This window comes from Arachis ipaensis, chromosome B2 (assembly GCF_059453495.1).
Source record: "Arachis ipaensis isolate K30076 ecotype BB chromosome B2, ASM5945349v1, whole genome shotgun sequence".
Classification (NCBI taxonomy): Eukaryota; Viridiplantae; Streptophyta; class Magnoliopsida; order Fabales; family Fabaceae; genus Arachis; species Arachis ipaensis.
In genome coordinates, this window is record NC_142437.1 from 120,054,398 (window position 1) to 120,074,066 (window position 19,669).

The 19,669-nt window shown below is 40.0% G+C and overlaps 2 protein-coding genes and 1 long non-coding RNA gene across 4 annotated transcripts; 1 reads left to right on the top strand and 2 right to left on the bottom strand.

Annotated features, from left to right (window-relative positions):
- Positions 1-2,028: 2,028 nt before the first annotated feature.
- On the bottom strand, positions 2,029-3,375 carry LOC148575413 (uncharacterized). The gene has a single exon (XM_088506223.1). The coding sequence runs from the start codon at positions 3,373-3,375 to the stop codon at positions 2,029-2,031; it is 1,347 nt and encodes a 448-aa protein (XP_088362349.1).
- A 702-nt stretch (positions 3,376-4,077) lies between these two features.
- Positions 4,078-5,013, bottom strand: LOC148575414 (uncharacterized). The gene has a single exon (XM_088506224.1). The coding sequence runs from the start codon at positions 5,011-5,013 to the stop codon at positions 4,078-4,080; it is 936 nt and encodes a 311-aa protein (XP_088362350.1).
- A 5,593-nt stretch (positions 5,014-10,606) lies between these two features.
- On the top strand, positions 10,607-13,233 carry LOC107626121 (uncharacterized). Of its 2 annotated transcripts, XR_002358075.2 has the most exons (3): positions 10,607-11,169; positions 11,958-12,172; positions 12,525-13,233. It is a non-coding gene; the product is annotated as an uncharacterized LOC107626121 (long non-coding RNA). The 2 variants fall into 2 exon arrangements; XR_015904964.1 differs by having other exon boundaries at positions 11,958-13,233.
- Positions 13,234-19,669: the final 6,436 nt, after the last annotated feature.

Genomic DNA, 19,669 nt, shown 5'->3' on the forward strand with positions numbered 1-19,669 from the left:
GAGGACCCGAGCAGCGAGACTTTCAAGGAGGAGGGTTTGGTGCCTAGTGTGATGGACCGTCGTTTTGATGCCCCGGGTTTTATCGATCAACACTTGATGCCTGGTACGGAGCCGTTTTTTGATGGTTGCGATGTTTCGTTCCAGGCCAAGTCGGTGTATCGTGCCCTCCTTTGGTCTGCTGTCATTGTTCGGAAGGCTGAGCCTGTGATGGCTCAAGTTGGTTTGTTGGATAAGAAACTCCGTCATTCGCAGGCCGAGATGGTTAAGCTGAAGGAGAAGCTTGAGGCTGCCGAGATTGCGAGGGAGAAGGCGGTGAAGTCTTCTGAGGAAGCCGGGGCAGAGATTCTCCGGCTTTCCGAGGTTGAGACTTCACTTCTTTCTCAACTGGGTGAGGAGCGGCAAAAGGCTTCTGATGCGGGTTCCCAGGCTGCCGTGCTTCTCGGTGAGTCGGAGGCTCTGAAGGCCGAGGTTGTTGCCTTGAAGAGGGAGAAAACGGAGTTGCTGGCTGATGCTAAGGATGCGATTACCGCTACTGAGGAGACGATGAAGGCACAAGCCCTGGTGTTGGCTCCGAGTGTGGATGTGTCCGTGATGGGGGCTTTCAAGACCGTTCGTGATGGCCAGATAGTCGACCTCGAGTAGCTTTATCTCTTGTAATTTTGAATTTTTGCTTTTAGACTTGGATTGTTTTTTGGATATTTTGGTTTGGCCGTGGGCCGTGTAACCGTGACCACGTGATTTTGGATTTCGTTTAATGAATTTTTCGGCCGTTCGGGTCTTTGTATAATCCGTTTTAAGGTTTTTTCGGCCGTTCGGGCCTTTGTATATTCCGTTTTAAGGTTCTTTCGGCCGTTCGGGCCTTTGTATATTCCGTTTTAAGCTATTCCGTTTGTGTTTTTATTTGTTCCCTCGGGCCGTCGTTTGGTCGGGTTTTTCGTGGATATCCGTGTGTTGGGCCTGGGGGGTGATCAGTCCACCGGTCGTGGCCGTGTTTTTGTGCCGTATTTGGGACACTTAGAAAAATAGAAATAGCTTTTAATGGAATTTTTATTGATGGTTGGGCCTCGTTAAAACCCTCCATCTTTGGGGGGAAAGAGTACCCGGGTTTGATACTTAAGAAAAAAAAATTTAAAATTTAAAATTCAAGAGTCATGGAACATAAATGAATAGAGGACAAGGGGGTGACCTAGTGAGGTTGGCCTAAGTGTAGTATCGCCGTAAATTGGCGGCGTTCCAGGTCCTTGGGATTTCATCGCCGTTAAGCCGTTCGAGTTTGTATGCTCCCTTTTCGATTACCGACTTGACTCTGTATGGTTCTTCCTAGTTGGGAGTGAGTTTCCCTTCTCCTGGGGTCGGGGAACCGATGTCGTTTCGTCGTAGGACAAGGTCGTCGGTTGCGAATTCTCGTCGGACGACGCCATGGTTGTATCTTAAGCTGATTCTCTATTTTAGGGCTAGCTCTTTGATATGAGCTATACTTCTTTCTTCGTCAATGAGGTCTCGTTCTGCTTCCTCGTCGTTACCGCCGACCGTTTTCCTGGGGCTTGGGTCTCGGATTTCTACTGGGATGACTGCCTCCACATCGTATGTTAATCGGAAGGGTGTTTCTCCTGTGGTCGTTTGCGGTGTGGTTCGGTATGACCATAGGACCGACCCGAGTTCGTCGGCCCACAGTCCTTTGGCTTCGTCGAGCCGCTTCTTGAGTCTTTTGACGATTATTTTGTTCGCGGATTCCACCTGTCCGTTTGTTTGGGGGTGTTCTACCGAGCTGAATCGGTGAGATACGCGTAGCCCTTCTAAGAATTCTCTGAATTTTTTGTCAGCAAATTGGGTTCCGTTGTCCGAGATAACGGTCTCGGGGATCCCAAATCGGGTGATGATATGTCGCCAGAGGAATTTTCGGCATTGGGTAGCCGTTATGGAGGCTAAGGGTTCGGCTTCGATCCATTTGGTGTAATAGTCTATGGCGACGATGAGATACCTGAGTTGGCCGGGTGCCGTAGGGAAGGGCCCGACGAGGTCGATACCTCAGGTGCCGAATGGCCGTTCTGCCGATATGATGCTGAGCTGGTGAGGGGCGGCTTGGTGGATATTGGCGTGCCTTTGGCATTTGTCGCAGCTTTTGACTATTTGTATGGAATCCCGGATAACCGTGGGCCAGAAGTAACCTGCCCGGATGACTTTTTGGGCCAATGTTTTGCCTCCGACGTGGTGGCCGCAGCAACCTTCGTGGATTTCGCGGAGTATGTACTCCGTGTTCTCGGGTTCGACGCATTTGAGCAGGGGTTGCGAGAATCCGCGTTTGTATAGCTGTCCTGCGATAATGGTATAGTTGGCGGCTTCCCTTTTTATTCGTTTTCCCTCTTTGGGGTCTGGTGGCAGTATTCCGTCGAGGAGGTATTGTAGGATAGGGTAGGTCCAAGATCCCTGCTTTGAGAATGTCAGATGAGCGTTGGTCGTTGTAGACACGGAGGGTGACTTAACGACTTCCTGGATTAGCGATTTGTTACCGTGTCCGGGTTTGGTACTGGCTAGCTTGGAAAGTAGATCTGCCCTGGCATTTCGTTCCCTAGGAACGTGCTGTATGGTAACGTGCTCGAATCCTTCTTTTAGTTTTTTTACCTTGGCGAGGTATTGTTGGAGTAGGGGATCTCGTGTCTGGTAGTCTCTGTTAATTTGGGAATTGACTACCTGTGAATCGGTATTTACTTCTAGGACCTTTGCTCCAACTTCCCGGGCTAAGGATAGGCCTACCAAGAGGGCCTCGTATTCTGCCTGGTTGTTTGAGACTGGGAATTCGTATCGTACTGACTGTTCGATCACGACTCCGTTTTGGCTTTCGTGAATGACTCCGGCGCCTCCGGAAGTGATGTTCGAGGAGCCGTCAACGTGTAGTTTCCATGATTCGGGGGTGGAGTCTCCTGGTGTCATTTCAGCGATAAAGTCGGCCATGGCTTGTGCTTTGATCGCATATCGGGGTTCAAACTTGATATCGAACTGGGATAGTTCGATGGACCATGCTATCATTCTGCCCGCTAGGTCGGGTTTTTGTAGTACCTGCTTGACCGCTTGGTCGGTTCGAACCGTCACGGAATGAGCCTGGAAGTATTGTCGTAGGCGCCGGGAGGCTGTAAGGAGTGCGTAAGCTAGCTTTTCTATGCGTGAGTAGCGAGCTTCCGCGTCCTGTAAGACTTTGCTTATGAAGTATATGGGTTTTTGATCTTTTTTCTCGTTTTCACGGATTAGTGCCGCTTCGAGTGCTTCCTCCGTTATGGAGAGGTATAGGTAGAGTGTTTCCCCTGTCTGGGGTTTGGCGAGGATTGGTGGTTCCGCTAGGGCTCTCTTGAAGTGTTGGAAAGCTTCTTCGCATTCCATCTCTCATTTGAAAGGGGCCCCTTTTTTCATTAGTTTGAAGAAGGGGATCGCCTTTTGAGCCGATGCCCCGAGAAAGCGTGATAACGCTGTCAATCGGCCGGTGAGCTTTTGGATGTCTTTAAGGTTTTTTGGGCTCTTCATTTCGAGGATGGTGCGGCATTTTTCCAGGTTTGCTTCAACTCCGCGTTGCGTGATCATGAAGCCGAGGAACTTCCCTGCCTCCATCCCGAAGGCACATTTTGCCGGGTCGAGTCTCATTTGGTGCTGTCGTAGGGTGTTCATTACGACCTTGAGGTCGTCGGTGAGTTGTTCGCCGGATTTGGTCTTGACGAGCATGTCGTCTATGTAGACTTCTAGCTTGCTTCCGGAAATATTTTGAAATATTTTGTTGACAAGTCTTTGATAGGTGGCTCCTGCGTTTTTCAGGCCGAAGGGCATTACTGTGTAGTAGTATGTCCCGTCGGGAGTGATGAACGCTGTTTTTTCTTCGTCTGGTCGGTGCATCGGGATCTGGTTGTAGCCGGAATACGCGTCCATGAAGCTGAGGTATCGGTGGCCGGATGCGGCATCTACTAACCCGTCGATGTTTGGTAAGGGAAATACGTCCTTTGGGCAGGCTTTGTTGAGGTCCGTGTAGTCGACGCACATTCGCCATTTCCCGTTATATTTTTTCACTAGTACGACGTTGGCTAGCCATGTCGTCTAGGGGAGTTCTCTGATGAAGTTAGCTTCGAGTAGGGCTTTAACTTGCATTTTTCCCTCGGCGGCTCGGTCTGATGACATTTTTCGTCTCCTTTGTGCCACTGGTTTAGCTTTGGGGTTCACGGCTAGCCGGTGGGACATTAGGTCGGGATTTATTCCCGGCATGTCTGCTGGTGTGAATGCGAACAGGTCTCTATTTCGTTTCAGGAGTTGGGAGACTTCTTCTTTGAGATCATATGGGCGGTTCCTATTAATGAAGGTGTATTCATCTTTGGTTGGCCCTATTTGTAGCTTTTCCATATCTCCTTCTGGTTCTGGCCTGGGTTGGCCGTCTTGTCGGGCGTCCAGATCGGCTAGGAATACCCCGGCCGCATCTCGGGATTTCTTCCTTAGGGCTAGGCTGGTGTTGTCGCATTTGGCTGTGACTTCTCGGTCCCCGTGGATGGTACCGACGGAGCCGTCGTTGGTTCTGAACTTCATAAGGAGGTATTTGGTAAAGATGACTGCGGAGAAGTCATTGATTGTTTTCCTTCCGATAATCACGTTATAGGCTGTGGAGTCTTTTAGGACTACGAATTCAGATAGGATTGTCTTCTTCTGGCTGCTCGTTCCTATGGCGATGGGAAGTGTGATTGAGCCATCTGGTTTGAGAAAGTTGTCTCCGAGTCCCGTGACGCCGTTGCGGTGTGTTTGGAGGTTATCGTTGTGGAGCCCAAGTTTATCGAAAGCTCCTCGGAAAAGAATGTTTGAGTCTGCCCCGGTGTCTACCAGTATCCTTCGCACCAGTCCTGTTCCGATTCTAGCCGAGATGACGAAAGGGGCGTCCTCGGCCGAGGTGCCGTGCTGGCAATCCTCTGGTAAGTAGGTTATCGTGTTGTCGGCCGCAACGGTTGGGGTTTGGTTTCTGACAGCCATTACTTTGAGATCTTTTTTCATCGTTAGTTTTGACTTATTTGATACGTCCTTGCCTGTGATGACGTTTACTATGATGGTCGGGTCTTCCTCCGGGCTTTTCCTGGGGGGTTGCTTTTGGGTTCTTGGGTTACGCCCTTCTCTCTCCGGCGACCTGTCTCTTTCCGCGCGTCTTGGTTCTATGATGATTTTGGTAAATTATGGGAGTTTGCCGTCTCGTATGGCTTGTTCGAGGGCGTCTTTAAGGTCAAAACAATCTTGTGTTTTGTGACCGTAACCCCGGTGGTAGTCGCAGTAGTGGGTTTTGTTGCCTCCCGTCCTTTCCTTGAGTTGTCGGGCTTTTGGAATGATGCCTCGATCTGCTATTTGGTGGTATATCTCGGTAATTGGTGCTGTCAGGGGCGTGTAATTAGAGAATTTTCCAATTCTTGGCGGTCGGCTTGTATTTGTCGGTCTGGGGTGGTCTCTTTGATTCTCTCTGGGTGGTGGGTTTTGGCGAGAAGCCGAGTTGCCGTGTTGGGTGTTGCCGTGTTGCCGTTTGTTGGCGGCGACGACCTGGCTGACTTCTTCGTCATTGATGTAATTTTTGGCGACATTCTGGATCTCGTACATGGTCCATACTGGTTTGGTGGTGAGGTGTTTGCGAAAATCTTCGTTCATGAGTCCGTTGGTAAGGCAAAGGCTTGCGACGGAATCCGTGAGTCCGTCGACCGTCACGCATTCGTCGTTGAAGCAGTCGAGGTATTTCCTTGTGAATTCTTCTTGTTTTTGCGTGATCCCCAGTAAGCTGATGGGGTGTTTGGCTTTAGTGATTCTGGTTGTGAATTAGGCCATGAATTTTCGTGTCACATCGTGAAAACTGGCTATGGATCCGTTTGGGAGGGCGTTGAATCATTTGATCGCCGGTCCTGCTAGGGTTACCGGGAAGGCTCTGCATCGGACCGCGTCGGCCGCTCCTTCCAGGTTCATTCTGGCCTCGAAGGCCGTTAGATGTTCCTGGGGATCTTTGGTTCCATCATACTTCATGTCGGTAGGTTTTTCGAAACCTTTGGGGAGTTTTGCTCTTAAGATTCTTTCTGTGAAGGGTGTAGCTCTCATTATTGTATGGTCGTTTCTCATGCGCTTGGTGTTTCGGTACCTCCGATCTTCGTCTGAGTAGTGTTGATGACTCGGATCTCGGGAAGCGCTGCGGTTGTGTTTTTTGTTGTATCGCCGTTCTGGCGATTTCTCGTGCCCGTGGTCGCGTGAGGCACTGCGACTGTCTCTTCTGTTGTGTCGTCGGGTTGGCGACCTACCGCGGCTAGACTTTGATCTGGAAGTTGCGTGGCTTCCGTGTTCGTTGTTGTATTTTTCTCTATTGGTCAATTTGCCTTTGAGTTCCTGGACCCGGAGGCAGAGATCCTGTATGATCTGTGCCGCTTTGTCCCTAGCTTTCTCAGGGTGTCGTTGGTCCGTGACGACGTGGTCGTTCGTGTGGTGGACAGTACTTGCTATTCTTGCTTGGTTTGTGACCTCCCGGTGTTCTGGGGTTGGGTTAAGCGGTCGGGAGTCATCCTGGCTTGAGGGGGTTTCCTCCAGGACGTCCCCCATCCGGCTCGGCTGGCGCAAGTTCCCCACAGACGGCGCCAATGTACAAGATGTCTCTAGTACGGGTTGAAGGGTGGATCGGGAACCTGCGAGCAAGGCTGAAGCCGGGTCGCTTGACTGGAGCAATGGGGGGAGGTATCTGCAAAGACACTCCGACGCTCAAGTCAGAATAGATCTAAGAAGTGTAAGGTGTGTGGAATGAATGAATACCTGGAGGGACTTGGGTCCTTTATTTATAGGTGGTGATGAGTATTTTATCTTATCTTATCTTATCCGATTAAGATAAGATGGACGAATGAATTCGAAAGTTGGTTAGGGGCTCAGGAGGGCTGGTTTTAGGGCCTTTTGAGCGAGGTGCGGGTCGGGCCCGAGGTGCCGGGTTCGGGCGTAGTCCCGGGTCTGGGATCTGTGGTTCGGACCCGTAACAGTCAGCTTCTGTAACATTCTAACTTTTTAAATCAAGTCATTTTTTTAATAACTAATTAATTAATTAAAATGATAATGATTTAAGATTTGAATTTAAAATTTAAACATATGAAAGCACTAGTGGTAGTAAATCTCTAACCGACAGTAAATAACCTTTTAAAACATAGTCATAACTAATTCTACATTTATTAGATTTGAATGATATTTTGTTATATGAAAAGATAAGAATACTAGCTCTATTCCTTAAGTTCAGTATAAAATCAAATTCAAATTAAATTAGGTAGATAAATCGGTTACAAGTTCAGAGTAGAAAATCGCGATCTTATCAGCTAGCCTGATTTACTAATAGTATTTTAGAAATATCTCAAGCTGTAGTTATCCGATTTACTTCGTTTAAGATTTGTTTTAAATCTAATTCAATTATCTATAAATTTTTCTCTAATAGCTAATTCCAAATTACAAACGTAGAAAAAGTTATAGGGCTCACAAAGTGACGATCTAGATTGAAGATTTCACCTAAATGCCTCCTAACATAATCTGCACATACCTGAGAGCTATTTGATCATTCCTTTCTCATTCTATTCCCTTTTTCTATACAAAAAATTCTAGTATACACAAATTCTAGCCATGAAACAAGTCTCTCTTTACTAACAAACCGCATCTATTTGCATCGGAATACCTAGCAGAACTTCACTCGAGGTAGGGGTTTTGTGATAATTTTTATATGTCATATCTTAAATGTTTTTGAATATATATGTTAGCATTGCACGTCATGATATAATGTTTCTTTTCTCCATACCCATTATGCATTATAATAACAATCTTATGTGCATTAAAGAACTGAGGGAATGATCCTTCGGTAAGGGAAGGTGACCCCCAAAGACAAGATAATCGAGATGATCCTTCGGTAAGGGAAGGTGATCAACAAACTTTTGGGAACCTTCGGTAAGGGAAGGAGACTCCCATCAATTTTATATAATAAGATATCTTTGTTGATATAACTCTTTTCTTGTGTATGTCTAAATAACCTTGATTGTAAATTGAACTGAGGGAATGATCCTTCGGTAAGGGAAGGTGACCCCAGAGACAAGATATCGATATGATCCTTCGGTAAGGGAAGGTGATCGATTGAGATGATCCTTCGGTAAGGGAAGGTGATCGCCAAAACGTTTGGGATAAGAACCTTCGGTAAGGGAAGGGGACTCCCACCTTTTATACCGGTTTGAGCTCAATACATTCCATAAAAGCTACGAGAAAAAGTAATGAAAAGTGCAATGAAAAGTGTGATCATGATTGTTCTTCTTTATCTTTTTTTAATTTATGATTATGTTTATTATTGCATTTAAAGATTCTTCTTTTTTTCAAAGTTCCTTTTTGTACGATGTGTGATATTGTTTAAGATCTTTATTTTATTCAGATCTATTCTGTTTGACTTATCTATAGCAATGTTACTATTCTTCTCTTATTTATTATTTATTTCGTCTTGCTTTATGGCCTATGAGAATAGCATACCAAGGTTTATGAGTTACCTTTATATGTTTTAACGCTATAGGCATTTTGTATGCATCACACATGTCATAACATAAGTAAATAAGAAGCATATAAAAGTCACACCACTCCAACTAACAAGGGTTTTTGAAAATAATAATTGGACAACATTGCATTATCACTGTTTTTATTTTAAAACTCGGAGTGGTTGGGGATGGATACGATGACACCATATAGATAAACTACTGAGAAACTTTTGTTTCTCACCCCTCTCTCCATACCATCTTCAGGAACGATGCAATACGAAGCAATACAGTTGAGGTGAAAAGACAAGTGCACTAGTGGGAGCAAGCTATCGAGGACGTAGATAAAAAACATTAAACGTTTACCTTAAGAAGGAAGAATATGCAATTGTTTTAGCCATAGTTAAACAAATTAAGAGAATTAGGATTTCCTATATGTCTTGTTTTATCCTTATTAACTGATTGCAATTGTAACTATTATGTTTCCTTTTTTATTTGGTATAAGTAAAGCTTGTCATTGTTGTACCTTCATAGTTTAGCACACCGATTTTTCATGTTAGTATTTTCAAATCCACTTATATTTTTCAACTAATAACTATTCTAATAAAAACTAATTATTTAATATTTTTATCTATAAATTATTTTATATAAATATTTCACATTTGTTTTAAAAAAAAATTTTCACAAGGTTTTGAATATCAGCTACTAAATATAATCCAAATAAAGCTTAACTCAGTCTAAAAGTATTAGGGTGTTACAACTTCGACCGCATATTGTGAATTATACTAGATCAAAAATAGAGGCATATTATATTATATATCTACTTAAATAGTAATTTTACTTATTTATTTTTGTATTAAATTTAACAAGTCTGTATTATTAGTACTCTTTATTAAGTTTTGTTTTTTTATTTATTTTTCTTATTCATAGCATAAATATTTTTGTTTAGAGTTTTGTATGTTCACTAATATTTATTGTTGTATTTTTTTAATAGAATTTTCTGTAGTCAACATTCATCAATTTTTTTAATCATTTTTATTCATATATTTTTTTATAAAATTTTATTTTTTTATTTGATTTTGTATAATTTTTGCTATACATTCTTAAGTTAGTATATATTTTATTTACTATTGTTAATTTTTATAATTTAAATGATTTATTCTATTAAAAAGATCTTATTAAATATAATAAGAGTACTAAAAAAGAGTATTGATAAAATACTCAATTTTAACACATATATTTAAATTTTGTTAAAAAAAAATTATAGTCCAAGAAGGTTAAAATAATATAATTTCGAATGATATAAATTCATGTCTTCTTTAATAATTTTTATTTAAATGTAATTTTAAATAATGTATTCCAAACAACTTTTATTTTATTATAATTTATTTTAATATAAGATTATTAAACATAAATCACGTTAACATCAATTCACTTTTTATTAAAATTAAGTTTATAAAATTAATTTGATATAAATTTTCGTTCCCCAATTTTAATCCAAACATATACTTTGAGGTCTTGGGATGAATTCGAAAAAAAAAAAAGAACGAGAATTTTAAAGAGAAAAAATAGAAATCATTTTAACAAAAACTTATAACAACTCCATGTAACAGATAATGTAAAAACAAAAAAACAACACATCCTATAACTTAATACATATATAGTATTTAATTAATTTTTTTTTGTGTTTGCTACGGTACGATGATAAATTCATACGTACCGATACGTTTAAAATATGGACAAATAACAATAAGACATGTGGAATTTATTTTCCACGTCAGCATTTATTTTTTTTTTAAATATATTATATATCATCACTTTTACTAAAATATCCTTTTAATTAAATAAAAATAAAAAATATTTATTTATTTAATTTTATAAAAAGACTTAAACATTCTTCCTTTATTTGATTAGACAAAAATACCCTTTTAAATTAATCAAATTTTAGAATTCAATTAATTCTAATTTTATAGTTTTAAATAATTGAAACAACAAAACAAAAATATATTAAAAAAATAAAAAATCAAAATTGTTCTTCATCTGCTTTAAACATATTAAAAAAACAAAAAACTAAAATTGTTGTTCATCTGGATTCAGAAACCTTCTCGTCTCTATGCTCCTCGATCTCTCTCATCGTTTTGGATTAAACTGTCATTTTGGTCCCGGATGACCTTCCTTCCCCTTATCTTCAGTCTTCATTCTAAATCCCTATCTTAACAGCTTCTCCCCAAATCAAAAAAGGAAGTTGAAATAGGAAACCCTAGCTTCTCCACCACCACCGCAAGGAATGCCGCCGTCCGTCGCTCTCAGGCACTACCATCGTCGTCTGGTCGTCCATGCTTCTTCCTCCTTCAAGAATCGCAGCTTCTTCTTCCTCGAGCTCGGCGCGTCAGTTCCTGATATTCATCTGCTCCATCGCGCTCCTGCCGCCGTCCGTCGGACGCTCAGTCACCATCGTCTTCGTCTGGTCGTCGCAGATTCTTCCAACCCACCACCGTCTTCTGAGTTGTGTTCGTCGCCTGGCCTCTGTCTCCATCACGATTCTGCCCCTCTCTTCTCAGACTGCTCAGAAGAAAAACCCATCTCCATTCCAGTTTCCTTCCTTCGAGTTCAGAGAGCAGAAGCTCAACCAAGAAAAAAACCTTAGACTTCGACGGTCAGTTCACTGCTAACTTCTTCTGCGTTTTTTATTTATGCCATGTTCAATGATTATTTGATTACTAATGAGCTCTAGTTCTGCTGTGTTGCTATTTTTGTGTGTTGTGATATTTTTTTGAATGATCTTCTGCTGTGGTGCTGTTTTGTGTGTTGCTGTGTTGCTTTTTTATGTGTTCTTTTTTTTTTTATTGACATGCATCTGAGTGATATCACCACTGTAACTTAACTACTTGCTCTGTTGATGTGCTTTTGATTTCTGAATGTCATGCCACTTGTTATGTTGCATAATCTGATTTAAACGCTTTTGATTCTCTTTGGTTCTTTTCGGAGGCCAAATCTGTGCATTTTTACAGTTTTGAAATACCTTGGACTGTTCTGTTGTTTTGTCCTGCCTTGTCTTGTTTGTGTAGTGCTAGTGACTTTGCCTTATTATACTAATGAAGAGAAGAATTTCCTGGTGTGCATGTGGACATTGGTGAGCTATCAGATTTATATCATGTGAAATCCAAGAAGTCGTAGAGATAGTTTACAGAAATATGAGCTGTAGTTATAAAACAAGACTTGGTAGGATGCCAATTATAACTACCATTTTCTTTTGCTGTATTTTTTCTCTTCATTTTGCTGGACTTGTGGCTCTGGTAATGTTATTGCTTAGGACTGCAACATCAATGACAAGCTGGAATTTGTTATAGTTGTGCATTTAGTAATAATTGTGAAGACCGTTGATTGCTGGGGCTAAAGTGTGTTGTTTATTGTCTGATATATACTGATATTTACATTATGCAGGCGTACAAGGAGTGGATTCTTAAGACAATTGAAGATACCTGGAATCTTTTCCATCACAAATTCACTGCTCTTTGGGATGAGCACAGACATGGTGCGGGTGAGGCATATCTTCCAGCTATATAATATAATCCTGAGGTTCAGCTGCTTGTACAGAAGAAATACATGACAGATTTGTTTCATGATAGTCTTGGGTTTGGTGCTGCCAAAATGATAAGGTGAAATTGCTGATCATCATTTTTAACCAGAATGCTATATGTTTAATGGGACTTATTTTGTTAGTTAGATATAAAACTATTTGAGAACTTATGCTTAAATTGGGCAATTGACTTGATCAGACTCTTTTTGACCAAAATGGCGACAATTTTGATTGTAGTTTGCATTCTTCCTATAAACAATATGGAATGGTAATATTAGAATGTGTCTTTTGCATGACTCTAGTCTAAAGTGCTCGTGTGAGGAAACATATTAGGTATAAAATTCAGTGACAATGTTGGAATTGCTCTCTACTTTCTAATGTGTATATAATCATTTACACTGATGTTTACTTGAGGAACTTGTGATTCACAGTTTAGTCCCTACAATGTTCTGAAAGAAGGCATATACACTTATTGGGCTCCAGAGGTGTATCAATCAAGGTGGATATTGTACATAGATCTTCAAGAACTAGTATCCTTTAATTTTCTGCAACTACAAGAGCCTATTCAAATGGGACAAAGAGTGAGTGAGTTTCACCTCGAGGCATTGCAACAAGATGATGTATGGAAGAGAGTTACAAATGGCACCACAATTGGATATCAGAGGCTTTTGCTGTTTCCAAAAGTAAAATCTCAGCATTTGAAGCTTTTTATTGACAAGTCTAGAGCTGATCCACTGATATCATACTTGGGGATCTACATGGATCCAGTTACCATTTGGAGCAGCATATATGATGATACAGTATTAACAAGCCATTTCAATGCCACTCAAGTTATTCATGTTATCACACAAGACAACTCTCATACTGCTACTTAAACACCTACAATGTAAACTTGCTCAGTTATTTTTCTTGTAGTTGTATGTTACACGGAAATAGAAGAAAATTTTTTGCTCATTTATGTATGTGTGAATTGGTATCTGTTTTTCTCCCCATGTATTTTGTAGAATCTTGTAGAGGACTCGTCTCTCAATAAGGAGAGCACTAATCTGTGCAAATTGCTGTGTAATTTACTTTCATAGTATCAAGAACAAATCTTCCAAGTTCCAATGGTCATTAACTTGCACGCATTGGCCTTCAAAATTCCTAAGATAATTTTTTTTTGTTGACATGTTTATTAATAAATCAAAGAAATTAATAAGTTCACCAATATGTATAAACTAAAACTTCAGTAAATTAAAAAATGGAGAAAAATGGGGACACCTTGTTCTTGCCACAGAGAAGGAGAAAAAAATTTGTATTCCATACAACAAAAATGGTAGCATACAAACAAGGAAATTTTTTTTCCATTATTTGTTACCTAAAAGTACAAGGGACTGGCCCCAGAGAATTAAATGGCACCAGGGTCAAGCACCAAAAATGAACTGTAAAGAATAGAGTAAAACAAAAACAAGGTTGGGAAAAAAGAAAAAGAAAAACCACTGACATGCAACACACTTTTTTTTTGTGCTTGTCAGAATCTCTCAAAATTATTCTAGCCATATCAGCCATCTGAGGTGCACTTGAAAGGATTCATTTCCATTCTGAGTCCAGTCCTGAAAATGAGACATATTTCCTCAGTTATGAACAACAGCACTATCAATGGTTTGAAATAGTTCAAATTTTGAGCATATGTTCAGAAAAATACAAGGAAGCAATCAGCTTCACTAGTCTTGGCTACCAAATTCTTTAACATATGTAAGTTCCTTTAATGTTTGTCTCACAAGTGAGAAAGCAAGCATCTATCTACCTGTAGCCGAATATCTATCCCCAGATTAATAAAGGGCATTATAAACTAGAAAATCAAATTGTAGAAAAATTTTAACATGATTTTAGAAAATAGCAGAACAAAAGAAAATAAATTTTGAACCCCATCATGAACACTAATACACCAAAATGCAGATGGTGCATGAAGACACAAGCGAAAAAGGGCCAGTTTTTGAAAGGAGAAGTTGAATGGAAAATTGAACCATGCAGCAAATTCCTAGTGGTGCTAAATAAATAATGAAAAAAAATCAAATGTAAATTAAAAAAAGGGATTTTCGCACTCATAAGTAATATAAGTCTAACTAGAAAAGCACACTCTAGGTAAGGGAAAATATTGAGACGCATTAGGAGAAAGCGTACACGCATGTCACCTTAGATAACCATTCCCATTGGTAGCAGAAAACATTGATGTCCTCTCTCTCCCGGATGTTAAAAAATCTTGCATCCTCTCTGTCCAGTCAGAATTTATTCTGCAAGCAAAATCTGCTACCTCCCTGCATCATCAAAGGTTACCATGCACATGAGCTGGGAGAAAACACGCATCTTTGAAAACATACTAGCATAATCACCACACAAAAATCTTTTACTCAAAATCAGCCAGGGAAAACATGGAAGGAAAATGGAGTGTTGAAAACATAGCCACTACTACTACTAAGGCTTAGCTCAAGTGGTGCTCAAATCAAATGGAAAAAAAAAGGAAGAAACATGAGGGAACTAAATGCTAGGAGAATGGAATAGGCATAATGAACTAAACTTTTTTTTTTATTAAAATTATTGGTCAATCAAATTCTATGAAACCTAAGAGCTATTAGTGCATAAGAATGTTAAAACAGTTTTTAAAACTTAAAAAAATTATAATAAAGTTTTCCAGAGAGAGAAGACAAGAATTCAACCATTCTTACAATGGCACCACTGAAGGATATCCTTAAATATGTTGGCTGGTTTATAGCTTTAGTAGTTGTATAGTTGTATTGTTTCTAGGGAATATAATAAAGCGACCAATTTTTTAGATCAGCAACATAATAGATATGTCACAAAATTTGATACCTTCTATCTACCAATATGCAACAATACAAAGGCTATGGGATCAAAGGCATACAGATCACTACGACTTAGTGAGGAATATGAAAAAGAAATTCCTAAAGTGGATCACAAGATTTACATCCTTAATCATCACAGGACCAACCTCAGAGAGAAGGTCCAAGCATGGTGGTAGAATCTCTTTGGAAGTGTAACAACCCCGGTTTTCGAGTACGCGAGATCTATTCTGAAAGTACGAATTTCTCCGGAAGATCAGTGAGGGGAAAACCTTTGATATATCATCAAGTATCTCAATCCTCATTGTCATTATGTCATCTTTAAGTTAGAACCTTTTCCGAGACAAGCTCGATAATGCAATCACGAGGAATCTAGTTTTTGAACCGTATCGGTTAGGAGTTTTAATTCGATTTTTCGTAAATAATCTCAGTTTGACAAACCGGACTCGATTTATGAGAGGAGAGAGATAATAGGATGATATTATCATTATATGAGTATTAGAAGCCTCTTGAATGATATTATAAGGTTACCTGATCAGTTTTAGTTAAAAACAGAAAACCGGTTTAACCGGGTTCACAATTTACTGGTGCAGCTTAGCACCAGCACTCCCTGATGACTTTAGCAATGCTAAGGCCTCATTATTCATGTTTCATTCTCATAATAAATATGTTACTAGTGTCATTTATGCTAGTAGCTTAGAAAATAATTTTTAGACATGTTTTTGCAAGTGTTCCGATACATCTAGTTTTAGTAGTTATACACCTGAGATATTTTAATATTATTTTAATCCACCTCCAAGCCAACCAATCACAACTCACCCTACACCCCCAAAACCCCCAAGGCTGGCTCATTTTCACTTTGTGGCCGAAAATAGGTAGAGAGAAAAAGAGAGAAAAGTTCTTAGTTCCAAATCTTCAAAGCTTGATTTCTGCTGAACTAAAACTCAAATCAAAATTCCAATCCGACCAAAATGATCCTCTCTTCTTTCTCTACATGATCATATGACTTATCAAGGCTGGGATCAAGGTGAGTTGGCTGTACCATCTCTCTTTTGATTCAGTTTCAAGGAAACATGCTTAAATATGTGTTTTCTTGATGTGATTTAGGAGGAAAAAGTGTTTAAGGACCACCTGAAAGTTTGATTGAATTAGGAGCAGCAAGACCAGGTAGGGTGTCACGAAATTAATCTTGATTAATTGTGTTTGAGATGTGTGAATGTTGTATTATTTGGCTGTGCTAAAAATTGGTTGCATATATGATTGATTTTTGGTGAAAATTTGGTGAAATTCTGATGAAATTTGATGAAATTTAAGCTTTAAAGTTCATGTTCTTGGGCAGCTGGAAAAACGAAACCCTAAGCTTAAATTGAGGTTCAATTTGTGTTGAAATCATGTAGAAAAGATGGGGTTTTAGTGGCTGCTAATTTATTATGAATTATAGTAAAAATCGGTTGCTGAAAAGACTGAAAAACGGGTAAAAACAGAGAAAGAATCTGAAGAATTTATGAAGAACATGAAGAACACTTTGAGTGTGGTGAAGAACAATGAAGAACACCTTTTTGATTCATAAAAGGGCAAGGAAGTAAAATTTTTGGTGTTTAAGGGGTTATATGGTAATTTCTGGAAGTTAGGGTGGTAAAAGTAAAAATATTAAAAGTTACGGGTGGTAAAAAGTGAATTTTAAAGGTTAAAGGTTAAAGTAAAGTTAATTTTCGAAAATATATTAATAAAATAATAAATAATAGTAAAATATTAAATAATAATATTTAATTAAAAATAATATTTTAATAAAAATAATAAAATAATGCGAAAAAGGCAGTTTTCTGTAAAAGTTTTAGAAAGACAACTTTAAGCGCAGAATCTCATAATTACCTTCATAAAGCACTTAGGGAGTGGTAAAAACATATTAGTGAGGCAAAGATAAAGAAAAGATAAAAAGTTGAAGAAAAGATAAAAATCGAAGAAAAAGTCTGTAAAATTTTAACAACAGAGAAACAGACAAAGACTAGTGAACGAACTAGGGCAACATAGCTAGTTCTTGATTTGCGAATAGGGTTAAGTATTATATGAAAAGTTAAACTGTTTCAGTATAGACTTAATGAACCTATACTTGGGGCAGGCTAACTAATCATACCGAAATTTACATAAGCTTTAAATACATACGTTAAATAGAGAAAGCAGAATAAAGTGAGGAAGCGCAGAGAAAGGAACAAACAGAGCAGAATAAAGAGACAAAGCGAAGAGAGTAATATGATAAAGAGTAGAGGACCTATTGAGAGGTCATCTGTTGCATTAAGGCAACCTCAGAGATATCCATATGTTCATCTACTGCATTGTAGCAGTCAGATAGATAATGGTGCAACCACTGAGAAACGCTTTCCTGCGGTACAGATCCATATTTTATTTCTGTAAGGCAGAGGGGTTATTTCCTGCTACAGAAGTACCGTGACCACCTGTTCCATTTCTGTAGTGGCAGAGGGGTTATTTCCTGTATACAGAAGGTGTGTCGGCATACAACCCTGCAGTGGCAGATGTGTTATTTTCTGCGTGCAGTGGACCCTGTGGTGGCAGAGGGGTTATTTCCTGTACACAGGGGTATAGCCAAAAGGAAAGTCATATCCGGCTAGTAATGCTGGGTTACGTCGGGAGCGGGTAGAAACCGACAAATGAGCTCATTACTTGCACTAGGACTAGACATGCATCATTCTTGTCTGTGCATTATTCTCTATTGCATTCCTACTTGTGTTTGATCAATTTCTTTATGTTTGTTTGCTTGAGTGCTATGTCTATGCTTTATTTTCTTGCACTCTTCTGTTTGTGTTCTGTTTTCTGTTTTTCCTATCTATTTTAACTACTGTTTACTACTTTACTGTATTCTAATATCTATCTGCTAATCGGAATCAAATAAATGAACGTAACTAATAACCCCGACCCTACTAAGAACTCCCCAGTTCTTACCCCTTCTCTCCCTTCCTCTCCCCTCAGATGGAGACTGGCGTGATCTTCTATGAGTTCGAGGACCCTTACGTCTACGAGGATCCGGTACATCACAGTTACTTCATTATGGGTTTGGAGCCTCGTATTAGACGATATGCGTTACCTAATCGAGCTTTTCAACATCCTCTGTCTAGCCCGCATTTTGACCCTGATGCTCCTTACGACTTTCCCTTATCCTGGTTACACCCTGACGCACCTGGACATCCTTTTCCTGATGATCCTGAGCACCCTATACCAGCTCAACCTTTGAATGAGGCGGTACCTGAGCCTATCATTCCTGATGAGCCTGAGTTAGCTGATGACTACGTACCTGTGATACCACCAGAGTGGGATTTTCCCCCTGAGCCGATCCCCGACTTTCCACAGCCTGATGAGCCGGCACTACCGGACGGTGGGGTAGCTCCTATATACGCGAACGGACCTGTGCTTGCGAATGGTTTTGTACATAGTGACAGCAGTGTTTCTGGTGGATCTGAGGACATAGTTGCAGCTGTGGACGATGAGGAGGAGGAGGATCCTGAGATAGAGATAGAGCAGGATGAGGAGATGGACGAGCCTCACGGCGATTCTCCGAACGGCCACATGTAGATATAGCTTGACTGCGGAAGGGGCATTCTTTTGATGACACTCTAGTCTGACATTATCTGTTAGTTAGTCTCTCACTTGTGTTAGTACACCCGAGAGCTAGGAGCTATATAGTGGTTAGGCTAGCCTGGGTGCCAGATTAGTGGCTTTTTGTATGGGCCAGGCCCTGGGAGTGTCGTGTATATATTAGCTATGTAGGATGACGAGGATGTAAACTGACTTGATCTGGTGTAAACGCCGCATGTTTTGTTATAGTGTACATGATGTATATTATCAGTTGTGTCTCTATGTTTCTTTATGCCGCTTTTCTGTTACTCCCAATATATGCTTGTTTATTTTACCTTGTTATCCGCAACGATACGATATAAAATAATAAAAAAAAAGCTACCCGTAAAATTGGCATCGCTCTAACAAGGAACAGGCTCATATAGTAAATAATAGTTAATAATTAAGAGGGATAAGTTAGTAACACTTAGCTTCTTGTATGACCATGGCATACTGGGAGTTGGGTCGTTACAGGAAGCATGGATTGAGCCATACTAAACCAATATGAGTAGTTTTAACATGGCAGGAGCAATTTTACCATGGCAAGTTTTCATCTTCCACTCAATGAACAATTTATTAAATCAACCACAGCAAAACACAATATAACAATCAAAAGGTAGAGAACAACACCAAAACAATAATTTATCAAATTAACAAGTTAATAAGATCAATTAAAACTGAAAATCAAAATAACAAGAACAATTAACATTTTAAACTACAGCAAACTAACAACAAAATAAGAACTAGAAAACATACTAACCATGAAAACAACAATAGAAAAAACAATAACTGAATAATTAATACAAGAAAGAACAAGAAGAAGGAAAAAAAATCACCCTAGGATGGAGCAATTCTGAAATTCAAACAGTACAGGGAAAGGGAGGAGCTTTAAATCGCGACGGAGATGGCTGAATGGAGGCAGACCATGGCGGAACGGTGGTTGAAAGGCCGCGGAACAGAAGCTGAACAGAGGCTCGAACACGTGGCATAGAGGACTGAACAGAGGGCTAAGCAGCTCGAACAAGGGTTGGCCAAAAAGGGCAGAACAAGGGTTGGCCAAAAACCAGACGCAGAAGCTTGGCCAAAAAGGAGGCGGATGCGCGGCGAAC